The 24,838-nt window shown below is 42.7% G+C and overlaps 1 protein-coding gene across 1 annotated transcript; it reads right to left on the bottom strand.

The window, feature by feature from the left end:
• Nucleotides 1-2,059: 2,059 nt before the first annotated feature.
• SLC35F2 (solute carrier family 35 member F2) lies at nt 2,060-23,396 on the bottom strand. The gene is made up of 8 exons (XM_057399726.1): nt 23,245-23,396; nt 17,161-17,336; nt 16,474-16,601; nt 11,426-11,585; nt 9,615-9,771; nt 8,805-8,857; nt 7,997-8,151; nt 2,060-3,157 (listed from the first exon to the last, which is right to left on the bottom strand). The coding sequence occupies exons 1-8, from the start codon at nt 23,382-23,384 to the stop codon at nt 2,939-2,941; spliced, it is 1,188 nt and encodes a 395-aa protein (XP_057255709.1). The 5' UTR covers nt 23,385-23,396; the 3' UTR covers nt 2,060-2,938.
• Between the last annotated feature and the right edge of the window lie 1,442 nt (nt 23,397-24,838).

Below are 24,838 nucleotides of genomic sequence, written 5' to 3'. Positions count from 1 at the left end.
TTTCTCCTCAGAACAGCCTCAATTTGTGGTAGAAGCCATGGGATGTCTTCCTTTTTTAGCTGTTTCTTTCAGTTGCTGACTAGGGTCCCTGTCTTCAGCATTTGTTCTGCCTCTTCTAAATGCCTTTCAGGCTATTGCCTCTTCCCTTGTCCAGGTACAGGCTGCTCCAGATCCACACCACTGCAGATGTCTCACCCTACTTGGTCCACCCCAAACAAGCTGCAAGAGCTTGTGTTACTTTATACTAAAGGAAAACCTCCAGGATTGTCCCTGAGTAAGGTGCCATGTCCCCTCCTGTTCATGCCAGCACTACAGGACACCAGCCAAGCATCATCCTCAGATGGAGCTGTTACTAGATTAGCAAGTTGGTGGGTGAAATGTCTCTTTATTCCTTGCTCTGGAACAAAGGAAAAACCTCCCCCTGCTTTTCTCTGGCTGGGAACTATGCGAAGGGACGCTGTGAACTTAGGAGCTAACTTATCTTTACTTTTTCCATTTGCAAAGACAATGCTTTCACCCATGGCACCAGCCTTTGTCCACACTTTCCATCATGCTTCTACTGTAACTCCAGCTGCTGCCTCGTACTTTCTCTTCATTGCACAGCAATTCAGTCATCATCTGTGCAAAGGACCCTGCTATTTTTCCTGAGGTGCATACAATGAGAATGATCCCCGTATCAGACTGCAAATAGCATGTGCAGGCACATCAGTCTGCCTCCACAAGCACTGGACTCACAGAACTGTGCTAGCAAACACCCGAGATGCTCAGATGCCACCCAGCGACCACAGAAGGAACATACTGCAGGCTAGCCCATAGACTTCATCTGGGATTCATCTCATCCAATTTTAGCTGCGGAAATGCTAAGCATCTAAACTAATCACATAAGACCCTGTGCAGCCATCAAAGAAGCACTGAGTGTCTCAACCATAGGCTGCAGTGCCATTTAAGAGATCCCAGGGCATCTCATCTGTTCTCCATAATTCGTTCTAGGTCACAGGCCTCTCTAGACCCTGGGTCCTATCTGCCAGCACCAAGAGATACCACAGACTCCATAGGGTGTCCCAGCTGACACTGAGGCAACTGAATCATGCCCCACAGAGGGGCAATTTAGACAGGACCATAACTAGCCACACTGAGGAGCTGTATCCCACTGTGTGCCATTAAGTGCTGAGTTCTGGAGCATTCACCTATAGTCCTATAAGTTTACTTGCCGTTTGCTTTGTTACTGCACATAGTTAACTGATCACACAGGTTAAGAGTGGGTAGGACTTAGCTCCAGGTTGTAGGTAACTAAAAGTTGCTATGGAGAACTACAGCTTCATCCAGATGGCCTTTCTTATGTATCTACTGCCATTAAACTTCCTTACCCCACCTGGCCTCCAGCTGCTTGTTCAGCTTCAGATGGCAGATGCACCAGATTAGGTGTCTTTTATCCATGACCTGAATCTTACTCCAGTGATAAAGCAAGAGACAACTGGGCCCAAATGTTTTTCATGAAACATCAGCACCTCTTCAGCCTTCCATGCATGAACTACTCAGTGAAAAGGCAATGTTCATTCCTGTAGGAGGTGCTGAACGTTTCTCCTGCTTGTTATCACTAAATAAAGTCTGAGGTTTGCTGAATTATTTTGCTTGCATGAACTACACCAGAAGTACACAAAACCAGTCTCTGTCCTTTGATCACCAGTATATTCAGAAAAGGTCACATTTACTCCTTATGGCAAAGTTCAGGCACTAAAAGAATCATTTGGTCAGTAAAATCAATCAGTACCATTTTGAGCAACAAATTCTAGCTTAAAAAAATGAATAAACCAAGAGGCAGCTCTTCAACTGCTGAAAACTTTATTCTTGTGTTACTTCATACACCTGAGCTATGAAGGCTTGTACAAAAAATAAAACAAAACTCCATTTTACTGATGTTAAAACCACAGCCTCATATTTTTTAATCATTTACTGTAAATATGAAGAGGGAGAAGAAAGCTGCCAATGAATTTACTGGAAGCATTTTACCTTTTGGAGATGATGTCACTATTGCTGCAATGAAGATTGGCTAATATGCTTTTTTAAGAAATGCCAGTTTTATTTGAATCTTTCTGCAGAAATGTGTCCCATTTCAGGAAGAAATGCACCAGGAAGTGAACTTCAGTTCAAACCCTTTTGCTGTCCCATCCAGAAAAAAAAAATATTCAGGTCTTACTGAACAGAGCAATGGCCTGATTTGGTCTCATCCACCTAGTGGGAATGCACCAAACAACAGGTCACTGAGAGAAAAAGAAGGGATTATAAAAACACATCCAAACTTCCCTTACTAACACAATTCAAAATAAAATACTTGTAGCAGTCCCAGCTGCAACAGGGAGTGCAGGAACATGAAGAGATGAACATCTGGGTGGAATGTAAGAAGCAAGTCCTTCAGCGGAGGAATGAAGTCCATCAGCACGAGGGAGGTGTAGATATGTAATACGGCTTGCAGAACTAGATCCTGTGAGAAGCTGAGTGGCTTTTGCAAGATGCTATTTGAGGGTACCCAGCACTGAGGGGTGAGTACCATGAAGCCCTTGGATAGCGCAGATTTAGGTCCTTAATGCAATATAAAATATATTTGCTCCACTTAGTGACCAGGGAGCTTGCTTTGGCTTATTTTTTCCCCCCAAGCATTTGCTGTTAAGTTAATTAAGCATTTAAAAATAAGAGTCTCTCACTTTGCAGAGGCTCCACATAAACACTATTTTGACTTCTTCTAAGGGCCAGATTTGCTGCAAGGGTAAATTAATAGAGTTTCATTGATTGAGGATCTGGCCTTAAAAGTCTGTTCAGTGCATTAAAACCAGTGCAGCATGGCATATGCCTTGGCAGTAGAACAATTCTCCAGATTAAAATCTGAGGGAAATTTGGCAGTAAAAAGAAAAAGGCTCTGTTTTGGAACACTGCCACTTCTTTACCCAGTGCTGACCACCATAGCTTCTCCACTTGTGAACTGTACGGTTATGGCAGGCGTTTCACTGTCATTCTCATCAAGCTTCAGCGCAGCGTTGTCCAAGCCAGTGCTGCTGGGCTGTGGCAAGGCAGCGGGTTCTGCTGTCTGAGTTGGAGTGGAGCAATACAAGATGAAGCCCACTATGATGATAATGAAGGACATGATATAAAGACCTGAAAACTAGCAGGGGAAAGAAAGAGATGCATTAAATATTGTCTGATGTAAAAACATGTCAATGCTACCTTGTTTTAAGAATGTGAAAGCTACCCTTCCTTTTAAAACCATTTTAATGAGGATTATCATCATGATCTATATTCATGTCCAAAAATCAAAATTCAACACCTCCACTCACTAATGGTCAAAAGCTGCTGGCTGCTTTTCTCTGCATCTCATCCTCAATGCTGCTGGACAGTGAATTTCCTTACACCTATATAGTAGGATACTGTAGAATAGTTGTTTACACATGTGAGTATGAAACACTGTACACCCAAACAAAATGTTTCAGCACAGCCAAGTATTTCAGGTCCTGACAAGAGATGATTATCTCCATCCTGCTGCAAGTCACCAGAGCAGGTCATTCTCTGCACAGCTCCCAACCATCTGCAGGGCTAGATAAATATTATTACTGGGCTAAAACCAGTTTGCTCTCTACACCCAGCAAGTTCCTGAAGAGAGGGAGACTGGGGCTCCTTTTACAAGCTTGGCACTTGTGCTCTTTTAAGGGTCTTGTGAGGTAAGAATACGAACTGCTGAGGCATTTCATTCATTGTCATTCACTTGTCTGTTAGAAGCCCAACAATTGCCAAGATTCACTCACCTTGACCAAAAAATAAATGCTTATTTCGTAACACGAGATTCAGTAATACGAAGTGTTCAAGTTATACACAGCCAGGAACACTTTTTCAGCACATTTGTTAAAATCCTCCATATTGCCTTTGCCAAATCATACTGATTAAACAGTAGGATGAAGGACATACCACATCGTACATCCCACTATCAATATTCCCTAACCTCCTTAGCTTCCTTCAACATGCCTGAAAAATATGTTTTCATTTATCAAACAGCAGAGCTGGACGAAACAAATGGCAGGACGTGGACAGTGGATTCTGATCCAAAAAAGACTGACGCGTAGACAGTTAAGGCATCACAATTCCTAGCTGGCAGTCACTTGGCTCAAAAACCCTTGGACAGCACCATGCAAAAGGAAAAGCAGACTGAAACACAGTGGCCTTGTGGTAAGTGCCCTCTCTCCTTACCTTGCTGGCTGTTTGCCTGGAGGAGCTTGGACTCTGCAGAGGAGGAAGTACCAAGCTCCAAAGATGTCCTGATGGAGGCAGCAGCAGTGTGCGTTGTCCTACCCCTAAGTGACCCATTCCCATGAAATGGGCAGAGCTTGGGTCCGCATCAAGGCAAGACAACTTCTCTAGAGTGCAGGCTGAGGCCATGACTGAACATGTGCTTGTAGCCAAGGACATGTGGCCAGCAGGCAAGACTGTACAGTAACTGTCAGACCCCCTCTCACAGTGCATACAAGCAGTAGGTGCCTCTGACCCTGCTCAGAATTAATTCTTCAGGGAGCAAGTCACCAAGCCAGGCTGTCAAAGTTCTTGCAGCACAGCTGTGATTCCAGGCCTGCCTGTTTGGAGCTATTGATACAGATGAACCTGAACCATCTTGCTGGTGCTGGGTTTGTTTGGGGGTTGGGGGAGGAGGGAAGGTTGGGGTGGTTTGCAGGGTTTTTTGCTTGTTTTGGGGTTTGTTTTGTTTTGTTTTCAGATATTGCAGCAAGTTCATTGCTTCAGACCCTGATTCCAGTTGTACCTGTGCAATTTATATCCACGTACTATCAAGCCTAATGACCACTTTAAGTGTTACTGGAGGCCTGTAACTCCACCTAGTGTCTGTATTTGCAGTATACTCCCTTCCATAGCAGTTCATACAACAGAAGCATTTGGAAACCTTTTTTAGGATCTCTTGAGGGATTACAGGTATCTCTATACAATGAGCTCATCAGGAACAAGCACAGCAAAGATCCATTATGGAGTAAAAGATTAAAAACAGAGCTCTTCAAAACAGGTGTGCCAAATTCACATTCCACCTTCAGCAGACATGGTTGGGGCTGAGAAGTTAAGTGCGTCAGCAAAACACTGTGCACAAGTCAAAACCTTGTTCATTTTGGGGCCCAGTTTTTGCCATAGCTGCTGCATGTTTGTCCTGCTTCTGCTTCAGAGCAGGCTCAGAGCACAGCAATTCAGAGCTCTCCAGAGCTCTCCAGGTCTTGCTCCACTCTGTAGCCCATCCAAGCTTGGCTTGCTATGAAATACCATCTGGTAAAGGAACACAGTGAATCCTTGCATTTTTGTTTGTAGACTCCTGTGTCAAGGGTGTTTTTTAATCCAGAAAATATTCTGCCTGGTTTCTTTGTCCCATTGATAAAGAAACTATACAGTTAACTTGGCAGTGAGGTTTTTCTATTGCTAAAAGTTATGTTAAAAGCTGTGTCAAAATCAGGCGCTCTCAGTTCTTGGTTCCTAAGCTATCTCATATCAGAGAATCAGCTAGATTGGAAAAGACCCATCAAGTCCAACCATTACCCCAGGAATGCCAAGTCCACCACTAAACCATGTCACTAAGGGCTGCCTCTGATTACTAACCATGTGGCACTATTAATGCTTCAAGGGAAGTTCATGTCTTAACAAAAGATCCAAAATTCTCTCATAGTACAACCCCAAAGCTTCCTCTAATTCATTTTTCCTTTTTGTACCAGAATACCCTGCAGATAGTAATGATGAGATGATCTGCTCCCAGAAAAACCTCTCCCTAAAATAAGCTAAAAATCATGAAGAACAAAAGTTTATTATACCCCTTCCAAGGCTCTAGCTTACTTCTTCCTCTTTACTACTATGAACATAAATTTATAATCACTTGAGTTAAGCTATCTGGATGCCAGAATACATGTTTGGAAGGGACTTAGTATTTTTTTAGTTGTTAGAATGTAACGAGTGGTGTCCCTCAAGGATGGGTGTTGGGACCGGTCTTGTTTAACATCTTCATTGCTGACATGGGCAGTGGGATTGAGTGCGCCCTCAGCAAGTTTACCGATGACACCAAGCTGTGTGGTTTGGTTGATACGCTGGAGGGAAAGAATGCCATCCAGAGGGACCTTGACACACTTGTGAGGTGGGCTGATGCCAACCTCATGAAGTTTAACCATGCCAAGTGCAAGGTCCTACACCTGGGTCAGAGCAATCCCAGGCACAGCTACAGGTTGGGCAGAGAAGAGATTCAGAGCAGCCCTGCGGAGAAGGACTTGGGGGTGTTGGTTGAGAAAATGAACATGGGCCGGCAGTGTGTGCCTGCAGCCCAGAAAGCCAACCGTATCCTGGGCTGCATCAAAAGCAGCGTGACCAGCAGGTTGAAGGAGGTGATCCTGCCCCTCTACTCTGCTCTTGTGAGACCTCACCTGGAGTATTGTGTGCAGTTCTGGGGTCCTCAACATAAAAAGGACATGGAACTGTTGGAACAAGTCCGGAGGAGGGCCACGAGGATGATCAGGGGACTGGAGCACCTCCCTTATGAAGACAGGCTGAGAAAGTTGGGGGTGTTCAGCCTGGAGAAGAGAAGGCTGCGTGGAGACCTCATGGCAGCCTTCCAGTATCTGAAGGGGGCCTATAGGGATGCTGGGGAGGGACTCTTCATGAGGGACTGTAGTGACAGGACAAGGGGTAATGGGTTAAAACTTAAACAGAGGAAGTTTAGATTGGATATAAGGAGGAAATTCTTTCCTGTTAGGGTGGTGAGGCACTGGAATAGGTTGCCCAGGGAGGTTGTGAATGCTCCATCCCTGGCAGGGTTCAAGGTCAGGTTGGACGAAGCCTTGGGTGATATGATTTAGCGTAAGGTGTCCCTGCCCATGGCAGGGGGGTTGGATCTCGATGATCTTAAGGTCCTTTCCAACCCTAACGATTCTATGATTCTATGATTCTAAGTATGGTTTGCTTTCTATATATATTTTTAATGAGTACCTTTGTAGCTTGGAGCAAACGCTGGAACCCAAAACAGGGAGAAAAGCTGAGCTAGAAGATACTTGAAAAGGAAAACCTAGCTGCTGTCAGACCCTACCATTACCAGTCCTCCACATTGTAAAATAAATTGGCCTTCATTTTCAGAAACAAATCTGACCTAAGAGCTTCTGGCTCCCCACAATGCTGAAGAGAAAGCAACCACATGGAATAACACAAATTAAGCTCTTAAGCAAATTTCACAAGCTTCTCACTAAGCCCTTCCAGTCACTGAGCAACTGACTCAATTACTCCAATTGCTGTAACAAGCTAGGCTCCCACAAACAATCCTGGATGGAAACCACAAGGTGGAATGAAATCTTTTTAGCACTGTCATTTACCTTGAATAGACACTACTTAAAATATTTTAGAGCACAATAAAAGTAACTGCTTTTTGGAGAGTGTACAGAGATAACACATTTACCTGCTGGTTTTTTTTTGCCCGTTCCTTTAGTCTCTCCTTGGCAGTAGCACTGAGAGAGCTTGACTCTTATCCAAGATATTAGTAATGTATAGATTAAATTTCTAAAAGAAAATACTAATTTCTGGAAATCAAGCCAAACTGCTCCTCTCTCAGACACCAAATGCCTTTCAGGACAGGGAGATTCAAATCCTCTCCTGGGACACTTGGAGAGATGAATCAAACCTAATGTACACTTCCACATAGGGCTTAGAGCAAGAACTCTACCATTTGAACACACCAGGAAATTATTTACTATTTATTAACTCTAATGTATTCCATTAAGTGTGAGGTTGTTTGAAAATCAGTATCTGCCTAATGATGCAATGCTATGTAATTAAATAGGTATGACTGACATCTGCCAATGATGAATGACGCAAGCCGTACAAGTGTACAAGTGCAAACAACTGTTCAGGGGCTTTTAAGAGCATTATGCTTTATTTGCAGCTCTGGAATTAAAAAGTAACTGAAATTTTATCAAAGAATTCAGGTACTTACATTATAAAAAAAGAGGAAAAGCCCAAAGAACAGGCTGTAGAGATCCGCTGTCAGAACACCCAGGTTGACCGAGGTTGCACTGGTAACTTTAATCACTACAGGCATGAAGCTGTATAGCCCAAACATGCACAGGGCAAAGGCTGTGAACAGCAGTGCTGCAAAACAAGATGACATTTGGGTCCTAAGGCACAGAATAATGATTTTAAAGAACACCAATATTCTTCAGACACTTTAAAACTATGCCTTTTTATCTTTTAGGATAAGGTCTTCTAAAACATATGGGAATCTAAATTTAAGAAAAACACAGAAGAAATACTTCTTCTCCAAGATTAACCTAAATTGCAAAAATTACTGTAGCTATATAAGGAAGTTCTCGCTTTTTCCTAGTTAATGTAAGAGCTGACTGAAGAAATTCAGAGGCGTATTTCTTAATAACGTACAGTTCTGTTGAGGTCAAAACATGTCACAAAATCCTTTTTTCCAGCATTTCATTTAGGAAGGACAACAGGAAAATGTTCTTGTGATGTTCCAACACCAAACACATGTCTGTAATTGAACAGGTCTGGGTTTTACTTAATTTATTTTAAGAAATTATTTCATATTATATGTAAAATGCAAAATCTGAGCTCAAAGCTTTCATGTTCAATCCTACAAACCTGATCTCTCTGCTGAGCTGCAAAGTTTGCATAAAATAAATCTGTGACAATATGAATGCTGCTTAAAATCCACAAAGAAAATTAAAACCCCAGCATTTGACGTCTAAATGATTATAGTTTTCCAGTGCACAACATTTTTGTCACACACATACCAATTTTCCAGTTCCACTGAATTTGCATTATCTCCCTATGTTCCACAATGGCTCTAGAGTTAGAGAAAAGATAGAATACAGTAAAAAAGAAAAGAAGATATCATTTACAATTAATAAGACAAATTTTTATTTACAATTCCTTAATTTTTTGTTTGAAATCTTATTGAATGGCACTCACTCCAGCATCTAACAAGCATGAAAAAGACTTTAAAGTGCCTGAAAGTCAAGAGCACTTTCAGTTAATTCTTATGCCTTCTTTCCAGGCTTTTTCATCCTTCAGAGATTCTGTTTTATTTGATATACAATTGAAGGAAATTATTAACTCTAATGATAAGAAATGAGGAACATAAATTCAACAGATTTAAGTGCATGTGGTCTGTTACTCTTAACGTGGTTATTTGTCAGAGTATATATGGTTTCATTTTAAACTGAAGGTTAACATGGAAGACCTTATCTCCTAAACTATACCACAGAGAAAATCTATTAAGAATTTCATTCCTGTGAACACTCCTCAGCATACTGAGTGTCCTCATGAAGATCAACAAAATCAAAATACAGCCAAGTATCATATGTGTTCAACTGCAGGATTTCAGCTTTAGAATTGCTGTAATAAGAGCAGTGCAAATAAAATGGATATAAGACAGATGCTGATCAGTAACAAATATAAAATTCAAGTGGAAGGACTGCCATATAGGCCAAATGCAGACATAACAAAGAATTAATTTAACAACAACATCATTTCATGATAGACAAGCAATCATCTGTAGAACAGATAAATAATTAGTTTTAAAATAAATATTAGATCCTTACAGCTGTAGACCGCTGATAATAGTCCCAAACAAGCCCACCATTCCTAGAAACTCCACTCTGCTCAGATTTTTCACAATGTATTCCTCACTCACATTAGAAATGGCATACAAAGAAGCACCAAGAAGCACTAAGACATCTCCAATCACCACGTCACTACCTGTACAGAAATATTAATCCACAATAAGGGTAATGCTTCAAAAACTGTTTAACTTTGCTTAAAAAGACAAGCAAATTTATCTCCAACATCTCCATCTTCCTAGCACCTTCCAGGGTAAGGGGACAGAAAATAGCTCCTGTGTGCAGGTGAGTGGATTGGTGTCTTAATACAGACTGCCACCTGCTCACCTCACCCTGCACAGTCTGGAATGAGCTAAACCTGTCATTTACATGGCATTCTACCAAGCCATTGCTGTATAGTCTGGTCCAATTCTACTTCTGCTGACCAAAGGCACTCTAGGGAGTAAGAGAAAATTCACAGTTAGAGATGCTCTTGAACTTTCTGAATATTGCCCCCACTTTTGCAGTAAGGCCTACTTCAAGCCTTGCAAAATTCTATCGATCTCAGCAAGATGTGAACTCAGCTTCAGGTTTATGACAGGCCTTAAGTGGGCACTGCAGATAGGTATATTGTGTGTCCTGCTGCAATTTACTTATATGGGACTCCCCGTGATACAGCCACTTGTCAAGTAAATGCTGTTATGCATCAGCTAAATGGCAAAAGGATCACTGTTGTTTAAATCCTTGAATTGATTTAAAATTTCCTTTCTTGAGCCAGTTGGCAATCACTAAGAAAATATGTCTGAAATGAGATGGTAAGCAGTAGCAAGAATACCCAGGTCAGCAAATAAAGCGCAACTGCCTTAAAGTCTCAGGGAAAGATATTTTTCTCCCTCAGGACTGAGATACTTGTATCACACAGCATTAAAGCTAAACCTCAGTTTGTCTTACTGTCTTATCTACAGTAAGGCACAAAGGCCCCTAAATAACACCAAACAGGCTTATCTCTATACTGCCTGATGAAGGCAATGCCCTGAAATTTACCTCATACCCTTTGGCTCTGAAAATTCAAAATTCTTATTCAAAATAAGATCACTATGATATGGGTTGATTTAGGCATCTGTCATAAAGAAGACAAGACTTGCCCTTATCTGCACCAAGCTGTATCCTAGTCCCCAGAGCCCAGCCTCCCTCCCAGAGGTCCCAGGAATCCCAGCATCCTGCCCATGTCTGCTCTTGCTTTCACACAGTAAGTCCCTGCTTTCCAGGCTCTCACCCATGGGCCTTGGGAATATGTGGACCACTTCTACAGGGTCTGCTGAAGGTAACTTAGAGAAAGTCAGCTGCTGTTGAGTAACTTCTTGTTTGCTATTTGTGTTCACAGAAAACTGCACACGAGAAGCCCAGCTGCCAGCAGGTTGATTCCATGTAAGCAAGCCAAAGTTTGGAGGGAGAGGCAGCATCTTTTATTACACTATCTCACACAATTAGTAAAACTGAACAAGCTTTCAGAATGAGACCCTTCATCGCGCTGAATGCTGCTGATGAACAGCAACAAAATTTAAGCTTAACACAAGTCTTCCTCTTTTAAGAGGTAATCCAGACCTATAAGCAAAGATATTCCACAGCTCCCTATAGAATCAGCAACTCCTTAGTCACTACCTTCTTGGACAAGAAATACAAATAGCTGTGTGTCTTCTCCTCTTCTGCATTCTTCCCACTCCCCCTGCATTTGCTCCTCTTTCTCCTTAACAAGTTAGCCCACCACAGGAACCATCTCTCCGCTCTTCCCCCCGCAATAAAGGACTCCTTACCTTCGCTGTCCTGCCTCCCTGCCAAAATGTCTGCACCCACCATGGTTCCTACACCCAGCAAACAGACAGCAACAGCAAGGAAATGGATCAGCCTGTATCTTGCATGGAGAATGAACCAAGACAAAGCCATCAGCACAGGAATCCCAAAACAGTCCAGCAGCTGTGTGTACAGAGAAAGTTTGAATTAGAAACCCACTCCAAATCTCAACTGCACTATCCTGAGAGGAAATGTACAGGATCTTACTTTCTTTCACTATCCAATGTTAATGAAAGCAAAGCAACCCAGTGGATTCATTTAGAAGAGAGGGCAGACCCACATTTTACCATTAAAAGCATTTTACAAGTAAAAGGAGACCTGGGACAGAGGATCCATCCTCTCCTGGTAGGAAGGCACTGATCCAGAAACTCCCCTAATGATGGATTTAATCAACCTTTGCAGCTTCACAAATGAATGCTAAGGTATTGTTCTCAAACTACATTCTCCCCATGACAGCAATACAAGGAGGTGGTTCACCAACATTTCCGTTTCTACCCAGCAGCTTTTGTTTCCAAATCTGTAATTAGACTTTCAGGCTCCATGACCACAAAGTAAAAATCTGGAAGTACTGAAAGATCCAAGTAATCTTTTTTATATTGAAGTGATTAGGACAAGAATTTGACCCTGCAGTTTTAGCTTTAATTTTCTCCCCCTCAATTGGATCCTACTAAAAAAAAAAAAAATAAAAATGCACGTGCTGGATGCCATGTACAAAACTGGTAGAAGAAAGATAGGAAGGGAAGAACAGCTTTCCTGAAGTCACCTTTCCAGCCTTCCAGCTTCCCACAAAAGCATGTAATGTGTTTTAATTGCTTTCTTAGAGCTGACTCTCAATTAGTCAGCAGCAGGTAACCCACTCTAGTTCACCCACACCTCACCAGCAGAGACTCACAAGGCAGCCGGAGCTTTGAAGCACTTCAGATGTGTTTGCAGACACTGAGCAGACTGAACAGCTATGGTTCAAGGACATCTGCATTTCATGACAAGCAGTGACACTGACTTCTCTTTCCTCTATTGCATATTCCCATTCCGCATGTTTCTAAATTCCTATGTGCCTTTGCCTTGCTGTTAGACCCACTCATCTTCTACCCAATCTCGTTTACCACAGAAAATATCAACAAGTTAGCTGTGTAGTTAATACAGAAAACTATGCTGCAGGGTAAGATGAGCATTATGTTCTAGAATAACCAAGTAACACCAAGAACATTAAGCTAATCATATTTGGTTTAATACTTAACAAAAGAAGACTTTGTTTCCGAATTTGTCTGGAGGCAAAAAAAGGTGCATTTTCTGACCCTCATCAGTAGAGTACTCTGAAACTACAGAAGGGAACAGTTTACAGCAGAATCATAGAATCAGACAGGTTGAAAAAGACCTTTAAGATCATTAAGTCCAACCATTACCACAGGACATATAGTCAGCCTTCCAAAGGCTGCTCACAAATTATTCTCAAATGTCAGCCTTAAAACTTGGCCTCTTGAAGTCCCTAAAGAGTATTAGGTCCAGGTCAATAGGACTGACGCATAATCATTACAAGAGCCCTTAGTCCTTAATGTTCATTTCCAACCTCTGCCTGCCTAAGTGCACCACTGCAGTCATCATCTATGCTTGCTTCCATTAGTTCAGCCACCATCCCCACAGGTTTTAACCAAACTCGCAAGACTTTCATGATAAATCTGGTTTTATTTGTTATTAACTACACATATTAAAGTCTTACAAGCATAGCATTAAGGGGAGTTACTACAGATTAAATCTAACAGTGCCTCTATCCTTCCGTCAATTTGCTTTTACTCCTTAGATTGCCTCCAGCTTGTCCTGGAGGACAAAAGCACTTGCCTAAGCTGTATTATGAGACATTACAACCAGACAAGTCCTAATATGTGATACCATATAATAAATACAACTTTGCTCTACTGAAAAAATATCATGCTGAGAGTTTCTACTTAGTCACAGGCCTTTATCTTTTAGTCTAGGCTCGAGAAAAACTTCTAACATTTCCTCCAAATTTGACTGGTTTGACAGTTAGAAATATTAGAAACATTAGTAAGCAAAATTTTTACCCCTTTGGTAGTAGACGTCCCTTCTACTAATAAGTAAGTTTTTACTTCCCCATTAATTGAGATGTCACTATGTATCGTTTCAACCTCCAAACATTTTTTCAACCCAAAGAGTGGAAGAAAAAACCTTTAAAAAGGTTTGTTAATTAGGATGTAAGGGAGTAGTACATAATGAACAAGAATCGCTTTCAGTAACACTGGATGGGGAATTGCTGCATCCAGACCAATAACATACTGTACAGCTAGAGCATCCTGGTTAGAGGACTTGCAACCAACAAACAGAGGCACCAAATAATGAAGAACATGCCCTGTTAATCTGTTCCAGGTGACAGTTATCCTCAATTACACACAGAAGAAATCTGACTTCCAGCTACTGGATCTTGCCTTCCTTTCATCTACTATGTTGCAGAGCATTTCTGTACAGGATCAAGATCAAAGAGGTGCAGAGCAGATGTAATATCACAATGAATTATATCAATGGAACCAGTTAAAAGAATAAAGTTTATTTATTCACATTTTATGACATTTACAAAAGTACTATGGCACTGATTACTATTGCCAGTAGAGCCTCAGCAAACTCATCTTACTCAACTCTACCCTTTATTTTTACAAGGCAAAAGACAGATAACTTGGTAATTTGATTTACAGATGCTTTGACTCAAAACTTGGCTTTGGCCATACTGTTTGTAGGAGATTTTAAAGGCTGAGTGAGTAAATTATTAAAAGATGTTTTAATACATGGTTACTAAGTTATCATACACTGTTGGTATGGTTGGTTTGGTTATAATTGCCAGCTCCAGACAGCTTTGTGACAAAGAAAACTCAATAGCTCATCCTGCTCACCTCCCCACAAGGCTCCCTTGGGGTAACCTTCCGCTGAGCCCCAGGAGTTCATCCTGCATTTTCGCCTATTGAGGTTAACACTCCCATCCTAATGTTATCACCTTAAAAATCTTCCAACCCTTTCCATGTAATGCTAATATTTGACAACTAAAGGAAATCAGTTCTGCTTTTGTATGTATGTTCGAGAAAATACATGGAAGTTCCTTGCTGAGCTGAGAAAACTTATGTTTGAAGATAAGTTTCACAGGGCTGAGCTGAAGCTCTAGCCAGCCAGTATTTTAACAGTGACTACCCTGTATCCAGGAAGATGACATATACTCCTGCATTGCTTTATGTTGCCTGGGCATCCACTCACAGCCAGTGCTGCAGACAGGCCATTCAGGCTAGATGCTCTGAACCACAGGTTCTGATGTAGTTGCAGAACTGCCTGCTACTGACAGCAAATGTCTAGACCAAATCACAGGCTTTTTTCTGCCCAGTATCTGATTTCTACCAGTGGTGAGAAACTGGTGACTTCAGAGAATAAGCAAGAAACCTTACAGCCACAGGCAGTTACAACAAATTCCAATTACTGAACTGACAAAAAGCAGCATCAGTCTGAAGGTTACCACATGGAAAAAAAGTTCAGCAAATGCTTCAGTTTGGCAACTGGACTGGACAACCTACTCACTCTAGTCTGTCATAATTTCTACGAAAGAAATCATGGGAACAGCTTTACTGCTTCTGGGAACTTGGATCAAAGTACTGGCTTTTTCAGCTATAAAGTATATAATCAGACAGTGTCTCAATTATCAGCTTAACTTGATCTTGAGACTCAAATGTGTCACTTTTAAAGCTTTGATTTCTTTGATTTCTTATTTGTAAGGAAATTAAAGGCCTAATGAGTTATAACATGTAAGTATGAAGTGGAAATGTGACCATAATAATCTAACAGGGACATATTAATGGTCTTGCAAATGGTAGTACAAAAAAGTTATTGCGTTTTTTTAAATGCAGCCCAGAGCACAGGAATTTATTGCTTTACAGGTGGTTCTTTTAAATATTAACCCTGTTACTTTGACTGCAAAACACTGACATCTAAACACTCCTTTCTAACTAACAGCCAATTCTGCACAGCACATTTTTTATTCAGGTGAGTGGGGCCATGACCTCAGCCATGGATCCACCATTGGCAAGAACAGGCATAGGCTGGCACAGCCCCACACACACTCCTCCCTTGCTCCAACAGCAGCTGTGGAGCCACACAGTGAGCTAATTTGGGCCTGACACAGCTCAGCAATTAGTCCAGCAAAAGACAGGGTTTACTCTCACTTTGCTCAGTGCCCCAAGCCAGTTTACTCAAGGGATTTGGCCCTCAACTCAGAAGCATGCAGCTGGAGGCAGGAGGAAGGCACTAACTCTTCCAGCAGCTTATGTCTGTGTAGGGTGACAAAGAAAATCCATCCTTAGCCATCTTGCTTGTAAAGCTTTTTCATTAATACAAGATCCATCCTAGTATAGTGACACAGCTCCAAGCGCTGGTGTGGCAGAGGATGTCTACTGTCACTTCAAGAGCCTGGCAAGCTTACCTCCCTTCCATCTCTTCCAGAAAGAGGTCTGAAGTGCTACATCCAAAAGCCAAAGGGCTTTCCCTCAATGCATGGTCAGCAACACCAGCTAACTACTAGTATGTCCTCATGTGTGGAGTTACATCTCACAAAGCCTCCCATAGCTCCTAGGACTAGGCAAGAGATCTGCTTCACTCTCATCAGTAACAGCCTGCTCTGAGTTGAGTGCTACCAGGTCATAAAGCTTTATTTTGTGTCAGGAGAGAAACCTGAGTGGCTATCAGCAAACTCTTGCTGCTGGCAAGAGTTAGAAGTGCTTTCTATCAAAATAATTTGAGTCCAACTCTAAAGCTGGCACTGGGTAATACAAGTCAATTTTCTCTGCTTCCTGGAAATGTTATTCATGATGCAGGATGCTCTTCCCTGTACGGCAGAGAGAAAAATAGATATTGGAAAGTTTTTTCAGGCTTAAATAGCTTCCAGGTCTGTCCTGTGAATTTCATTTCAGAAACCAGACCAAAACTGTATAAAAGCTACGGTTCAAAAAGAGAGGTCAGTCCTTACCTGTACACTTGTGAGGGTCGTGTATTGGTAGGCTTTTACAATCATGTAATTGGCTTCAACATCAGCCAGTCCCAAAACAACATACTTCCACCACCTCTGTTTCAGAATTTGCCAAAGACTGTCACTCCCTGTTTAGAAAAAAGCAGTAGTCAGTATGTGCTTCTTTCCCACCAAATGCTGTGCAGGAATCTTGCTTTTTAGAACCATAAATACTACCGAGACACTCAATAGTGGTTTCCCCTGCTTAAAGAAATACAGTAACAGCAAAATGCAGCCAGGGACAAGAAAATGCAAATGCTGAAAAGCACAGAAAGTCCTCCACATAAGAAAAAAAACATCAAGACTAGAGTTGATTAAAGAGTAAATCAATAGGAATAGGAGGAATATTAAATAGCCTTTGGTAAAGAAGCTTGTTATTACAACAAAACCTATTTTCCTTAATATCACACAGCACTTGAAACCAAAGAGCACATAATTCCAAACAGAAATGAATTGAAATAAAGATTAAATGCTCATTTAACCTGTGAAATTCATTTCCATGTGTTATTACAAAGCAGGAATTTCAGCAGTAACTTTAGAAAAACTAGGATGAGTTTTGAGTTCTTTATTTTCAAAATCTGTAAGGAAAACATAGAAGAGGAAAAAATAAATTATGAACCAAAATCTTCCATCCCATATTTTACATACCAGTCTTAAATGCCAGCATTGTTGTATAAACTAAAAGAAGCAAAGAATAGTTGATAAAACTCTGAAACATTGGAGTATTCACTTGGTATTGTTCTGCTAGGTATTGGCTTGTAACAGCAGTCCCACAGATAAACAAGGAAAGCATCTGGCCCAAAATTACTGTTTTCAAAATGTACCTGTGAATATAAAAGACAACACAGTAAGATTAAACATTCAAGTTGTTTAAAAAACATTTGCTAGTTTTAGAGGGAAAATACCATTTTTTAGATAGATATTCCCCACCAATGCTGTTCTGATTTACCAATCAACAGGGTTTTGTCCACACAGAAGATCTAGTCTAACGTCAGGACAGCCATGTAAGAAATGAGGCCAGTTCAAACCACCAGTGATGCATACTACAAAAGTTTGCAAGGATCTTCAAGCAGCTCCTCTGGGCAGGCTCAAACCAATGGCAGGATCTATTCTTATCAAGAGAGGCTTTGATACACATAGACTGAGTTGAATCCTTTGTCCTCCACTGAATCACATTCTGACTTTGGTCAACAGAAATCTTCAAGATCAAGGTAAGGCACAACTGCCTGCAGGACCTTCCGAGACCTGAGCTTTTGAGAGTGAGCTGAAACCCTACGATGAGCAGTGCTAAAGAAAAACAAAGGTATTAACCATAGAATCACAGAACAGCCCAGGTTGGAAGAACCTTGAAAGATCATCTGGTCCAGCCTTTTGTCAGAAAGGGAGATTATCTAGCACCCTGTCCAGTCACATCTGGAAAACCTCCAGCAATGGGGACTCTACCCCATCCCTGGGGAGGTTGCTCCCATGATTGATTTCTCTCACTGAAGAAAAAAATCTTTCTTGTAAGAATCCTTATCGTTAATACTACTTCTGGATTTTTTTCTGCCATATTCCATCACATCCTGCTGTAATCAAGGATGGAGTTAAGAACACACTTTGGCCCAAGATCATGCTCTTTTAGTAGCAATTCTTCAACTAATATAAAATGAATTATTCCAGATGCTCCCAGACAAATGTAGATCACTATGTATCTGTTGGCTTGCTGTTTTTCCTGCCAGTGGAGCTAGGCAGATTTGTACCACTCCAGTCTCTACCTGCATACTCACAATATACAGTGACAGGGGCTCAGTGCTGTGCTGTCTGTAGACATCTGCAAAGTTCACATCTAATCTGTTTACTCTGAAAACTACTGGTGAGAATTCAGCTGTCTTCACAACTGACCCATTTATTCCTACTCAAAGTAACTGAGCAAGGGAAGAAAGCAGTAACACCGGCTGTTTTACCAAAGTGGGTGACTTAGAATCATAGAATCGTTAGGGTTGGAAAGGACCTTAAGATCATCGAGTTCCAGCCCCCCTGCCTTGGGCAGGGACACCTCACACTAAACCATATCACCCAAGGCTTCGTCCAACCTGGTCTTGAACACTGCCAGGGATGGAGCATTCACAACCTCCCTGGGCAGTGAACCTCCCATTCCAGTGCCTCACCACCCTAACAGGTGGTGCGCCACCATCCTAACAGGACTTGAACATACTAAACACCAGCTCACCCAGCTATGGTGTGCAATCTAGCTACCAGGCAACTAGAAGGATGGGTTTAGGGGTGCTAAAACCAACTACAATCATAAAGGCAACACCTCCTTTTCAAAGGGAGAAATATTCCTTGCATGGATTCTAATTCAGCTGCATGAATATTGCTTTCAATTCTGCCTGACTCCAAAGCTCTTCTGACTAAAAATGCCACGAGGCACATTTTTCTCTTCAAGTCCATTTTGATAAGACAGAAAACCTCTGCAAAGTTCAGCCATGCTGCACTTCAAAGAGATTCGAGCCCCATGTTTTGCTACAGGTTGCTTTGCCAATGCCAGCAACGGTGCACATCCCCATTAAGTATTCATATACCATGTAAGGTCCTATCCAGCCTTGTGTGAATAACTCTTCTGTTCACAAAAGAACACTGTCATTTCCAGCATTCTGAATGTTGAATTAAGCAACAGAAACCATGTTTCTGGTAGAAATTTATCATGGCTACTTTGTAGCACAGCATTAACTGTAAATAGTGCTATGAAATCCATATATGAATACAAAATAAAAAGGCCGAAAAAACCTTTGAAGCTACCTCACTTCAGTTACATCGAATTTCTTTTTATTCTGGTCAAAGATTTGATTGTGCTACCTCTCCTCTCAAGCAGGCATGGGTGATAGCCTCAGCTCACTCTCTGCCAGCACTGTGAACTCTGGTTCCTCTATCAGAAGACCCATTGAAATTTTAAGGAAGAAGTAACATGGTGAACAAAGCGTGAAAAATGATGCTTCAGGCACTTTAAAAAAAATGCGTATGTCCTTTTTATTATTCAAATAAAGAGCTTCTTGCTCTAAACAAGCAGAAAATACTTCTTCCTCAGTGCAGGAGGCACAGAGAAAGCCTTCAGTAGTTTACTGGACTAACCTCACCTCGTGCTTGGACTAGCTGGGACGAGGGTGTGGAGGTGGGAATCAAACCTAAGTAGAGCTGTGACTGGACAAAACTGATGTAGTTTTACTGGAGCAGAGCTGCAAAGCCTGCGTAGTGCACAGAATGAACTGCACTCATCAACACATTACCAGGAGAGGTCAAAGCTGCCTTGCTGACAGAAGCTCTGCTCTCCTGGATGCAAACTCCCCTTCACCCACCTCTAGGAAGTGCCAGAGAGATGGGCAGAAGCACACACAGTGCTGCCCACAAGCATCTGGCTTGTTTAACATAGACTTCTGCGAGGCAAGGCTCCTCCAGGATATGATATGTAAAGGGTAGCATATGGTACCATTTATTAAAAACAAGAAAGACCTGGCTGCCCTCTTGCAGCGGGATAATTCCACTAAGCTGATCCTCAGCTTTTCTAATAACTTAAGTTTTTCCAGTTTAAAGTACCCATGGAGTTCTCTTACTTTGCTCTTTAGTTAATGTATGTCTCAACAGACCTGCAACTTTCACTTCCACGGTACCAAAGGAAAGCAGGCTCTGTACTGCCTCATTCCCTTCTTTATTTTTCTCTATTGTAATTCCAGGAGTTTTTTCTCTCCTGAACAGATTCAAATATTAAGACCAGAAGAGCCTCAAAAAGACGTCATTCACTGACAATAGAAGACTGCCCCCAAAATACGTCCTCTATGAATCCCAAACCACAGTATTCTGGCAGTGTTAGACCCTCTGTAAAACTAGAGAGCAAACTTCAAATCCTATTGGTTTCATTTCACCAGACAATTTCTTACAAGAAAAACACCTCAAAGACATGAGTTTCCATTCTTTTCAGTATCGACGTGAGTATTGATAACCATGATTTTCTTATTGATAATTTATAATCTTTTTTTAAAATATATTAATTATTAACTTTTCTGTGCCAGAACTTGATCCTCTCTGCTCTTTTTTTTTTAAATTTATTGGTAAGGACTAAATCACTTTGGACTCTCAGATGACACAAGGTAAGTGGTCTGAAATGCCTTTTTACTTTCAGAGTTTGGGGGGTTGTTGCTGTTGCTGGTTTTTACTGCTTGGTAGTTGACTACTAAGTAATTATTCCTCCTCTCCCCTCAGCCATCACATCTTAGCTATCTATATCCATGGCTATGAGCAAAACTAGGAGTCATTTGGGGATTTGTTTATAAAATGTTAAAGTTTGGCACAAATTGGTCTAACACTAATGCTGAACAATGTGCAGCTACTGACATCATGGGAATCAGACTGGCTTTTGTTGGCTCCATGTGAAATGCAGAAGAAAAAGACTCTGATATTAAAATACAATATCTCAGGAAGTTAAAGAAAACCTAATAAACCCAGAGTTAACAATTATATTGGCTATTAGTTTAATAAATACTATAATAGGGATTGTTTCCATGAAAATAAATACAGCTTTTCTAAACTTACATGTATTTATGCAACCAGTTAAACACTAACAGGCAAAGCCTGTTAAACACTCTCCACAGTTCACTTGCACTTCAGGAAGGCTTCAGTAGTTAATGTTGAAGTGGGGGGAAGCAGTGGGTAGCCATTTCATTTGAATAACCTCACATTTTCATGTGAGTAGTTAAAGGAAATGCAGGTTCACATTGAAGCCATATTCCAACATGATAAGCAGACAGTTCAGGACAGGAAAAAAAACTATTTTTAAGTACTAACATTTTGAGAAGTTAATGTTTCACAGTGTTCTGCCTTAAAACTGAAAACAATTTAATTTGTAAAGGCTAAGAAACAGAAAAGAAAAAAAAATAGAAGACAAAAAAAATAGTTTGGTTTCAAGAACCAGAAAGCACACTTCCTACTGGTTTTACTCAAAAACAATCCCAAGAAATCTAGTTTATTACACAGAAGTATTAAAACCTTCCTATGACTCTGAAAGGTCTCTAACAAAACTGAAGTGACTTAGCCTCCAGCCACATGAGGAAATAAAAAAGAAGGGGGAGGGGGAAATCAATTCTGTATCTCAGACAATACCTGGCAAAAGTCACTGAGAGCTCTTTATTTGCTTTCAAGTATCATCACTAAAGTCACTCAGTGTAGCCCTCTGGCAACATTTTGGCAAAACTACTAGCATAGGTGAGGTTACTGAACAGATCAGTAAGTTCCTATCCTGCTTTTGTGAGCATTCCCGACAGGCATGAGGAATGAAAACAGAAAAACTTTTAACGACCAGAGAAAAGCGGGCTTTTGCCCTCTGGAGTAAGACTGCCTGGCCAGCATGCACCTACATGCAGTGCACTCACTAGACTCCAGCTTACGAGCCCAGGGCTGGCAGGAGAGCTCCAGCACCTCCTGTCTGGTGTCTGATGCAACAGAGACCAAATCCAGAGCCAGAACAAAGCTTTTTAAACGGGGATATTTTCTTTTTCCCCAAATGGAAAATAAAGCCGTAAGTGAATGGCAGCTCCTGCAGGCTGAGGTTGGAAGAGGTAGTTCTGCGCTAAACAAAAGGCAGTGCTTCACAAAGACCAGCTCTGGGGTGCATGCAATTTCTGCCAAAAACTTGGCAGATTTTTTTTCCTGAAGTTTTCCATACTTAACCAGTGCTCACATTTTAAGTGATGTACTTGGATGGGTTTCTAGCATAAGCTGATTCAAGGAAGGAGAGAAAGAGGATATTGGTCTTTCTGGATGCTGCACCTCCTCAATCTCAGCTATTTTGTTCTGTTATCTTCTCTGGCCTCCACGACCTGTTCTTCACAGTAATGTTGGTTAAGAGTACAGAGCAGATAAAATTACAAAACATATATATTTATATATATAAACAATATAAGCAAAAATTACAAAATAATAATAATTAAAAAAATATCAAGTGTATGTGTGCATATGTGAGATTCCACTCTTAACAGAGCTATAGAACGGTTTGGTTTCAAAGGGACCTTAAAGCTCAACCTGTTCCAACCCCCCTACCACGGGCAGGGACACTTTCCACTAGACCAGGTTGTTCAAAGCCCCGCCCAACCTGGCCTTGCACACTTCACGGATGGGGCATCCACAACTTCCCTGCACAACCTGTTCAAGTGTTTCACCACCCTCACAGTAAATACTTTCTTCCTCATATCTAATCTAAATTTCTCCTCTTTCAGTTTAAAGCCATCCCCTTTTCTTGTCACCATATGCCCTTGCAAAAAGTCTGAACCATCCCAGCTCTCTGAGCCTGAAGTGACTGTTCGCACTCACGCCACAGCGGTTCCAGGCTGCAGCCCGGCTGTGCTTCACGTCAGCCCGTTGTACGATCTAAGCACACCCTCCTCACCAGCACAAGACGAAACTCTCCGGGCTGCCACTCGGACCCGCCGGTCTCGTCTCTGCCAGGGTTCGCCAGAAGGATCGAAGGAAAAGAGCTCAGCACACTCCCCGCTCCCCGCAGCAACCCCTAGCCCGCACCGGGCCGTCTCTGGCTCCGGTCCGGGCACCGCACGGCTTCACCGGGAGGCACAGATAAGCCACCGCATCCTGACCGCGTCTCCGGCCAGGGCGCAGAACACAGGCTGTTTCCCTTTGCCTCCCCCGCGGAAACGGAGACACCGGCGGTGCCCGGCTCCAGGTGGAGGGCCGCGGCCGGGCACTCACCAGGTGCAGAGCTTGTCCCTGAGCAGCGCCAGCAACCGGCGCGGAGGGGCGGCGGCAGCGGCCGCGGGCGATGACTCGGTCGCGGGTGCAGCGACCACCGCAGTACCGGGTGGCGGCGCCCCGTCAGCGGCCGCCTCCATGTCTCGGCCCTGCGCCCGCCGAGAGGGAGGGACCGAGGGCGCTGCGCTGGCGGCGGGCGGCGCACAGCAGAAGAAGGAAGCAATGCCGGCACCGGGATGTAGGAGCACAACCCCGCTGACGGCGGTCGCACTGAGCTTTGTGCCCGACGAGGGGCCGCCCCCGGGAGGAGCATGGCTTGTCCTGGGGCGGGAGGACTGCTGCCTGGCCCGGGATGCGCCTCGTTGTCCTTCCCCTTAACCAGCCCCAGTCTCGCTCTGCAGGTTTCCTGCACCCGCTGATGCACGTGAGGGCAGAGCAGAGGAGCAGCAAAGGGCTGGCTGCTCCAGAAGCGCCAGCGTGAAGTTCGCATTTCTGCTCTCGAGCTCAGGCAACCCGAGGATGTTCCCGGCAGCGGCCCCAGCCGGGTTCCCTGGTGCGGGTCCCTGCAAGGCCACCTTGGCTCCAGTCCGGCCACAGGCTTCGACCTCCAGAACATGTGAAGGCCTGAGTGCAAGTGGCTGCATGTGCAGCCGGTCAGGTCTCATCTGCCAGTTACATGAGTCAAGGTTACTGTAAACCCTTAAGGTTTAACTTCTCCCAGGTTTGTGTGCAGCCTTGAGCTCCTCTATTTATAAGGCTTTCACTTCCCACCTTTTTGCTGATGACTCCCACATCTCAAAATTTATCTTCTCCTATTTGGCTAAACCCATATCTCAGCTGAACTTATCGGGAGAACCGGTAGCATTTTGGATACCCTGGTGTTCTTTTTAATTTCCCTCACTTTTAGTGGTGCTCTGTATTTGTCACAAGTGATGGAATTAAACCACAGATTTGCTTCCAGGAAGAGCAATCTCTGCCTTCAGTGGTGCAAATATTTGTCACCATCCTGGCCGTGTCCGCATCCTTCTGCCACAAGGTAGTGTTACTTTCTGCCCTCACTGGCCCCCACAGGGCACAGTAGTTTAATATTTCTCCCCCAACACCACCACAGTTTTTTCACACATGATTTATGATACAATCATAGAACCATAGAATAGTTAGGGTTGGAAAGGACCTTAAGATCATCTAGTTCCAACCCCCCTGCCATGGGCAGGGACACCTCACACTAAACCGTATCACCCAAGGCTCTGTCCAACCTGTCCTTGAACGCTGCCAGGGATGGAGCATTCACAACTTCCCTGGGCAACCCATTCCAGTGCTTCACCACCCTTACAGTAAAGAACTTCTTCCTTATATCTAAACTTCCCCTGTTTAAGTTTGATCCCATTACCCCTTGTCCTATCACTACAGTCCCTCATGAAGAGTCCCTCCCCAGCACCCTTATATTATAGGCCCCCTTCAGATACTGGAAGGCCTGTATGAAGTCTCCATGCAGCCTTCTCTTCAAGCTGAATAGCCCCAACTTTCTCAGCCTGTCTTCATACAGGAGCTGCTCCAGGCCTCTGATCATTCCTCATGGCCCTCCTCTGGAAAA

The sequence above is a fragment of the Pezoporus wallicus genome, unplaced genomic scaffold (genome assembly GCF_028554395.1).
Source record: "Pezoporus wallicus isolate ANWC-B61680 ecotype Strahan unplaced genomic scaffold, APGP_CSIRO_Pwel_v1 scaffold_6446, whole genome shotgun sequence".
NCBI classification, from domain to species: domain Eukaryota; kingdom Metazoa; phylum Chordata; class Aves; order Psittaciformes; family Psittacidae; genus Pezoporus; species Pezoporus wallicus.
The sequence above is the reverse complement of the archived record's forward strand: the minus strand, read 5'-3'. Positions and strand labels throughout refer to the sequence as shown.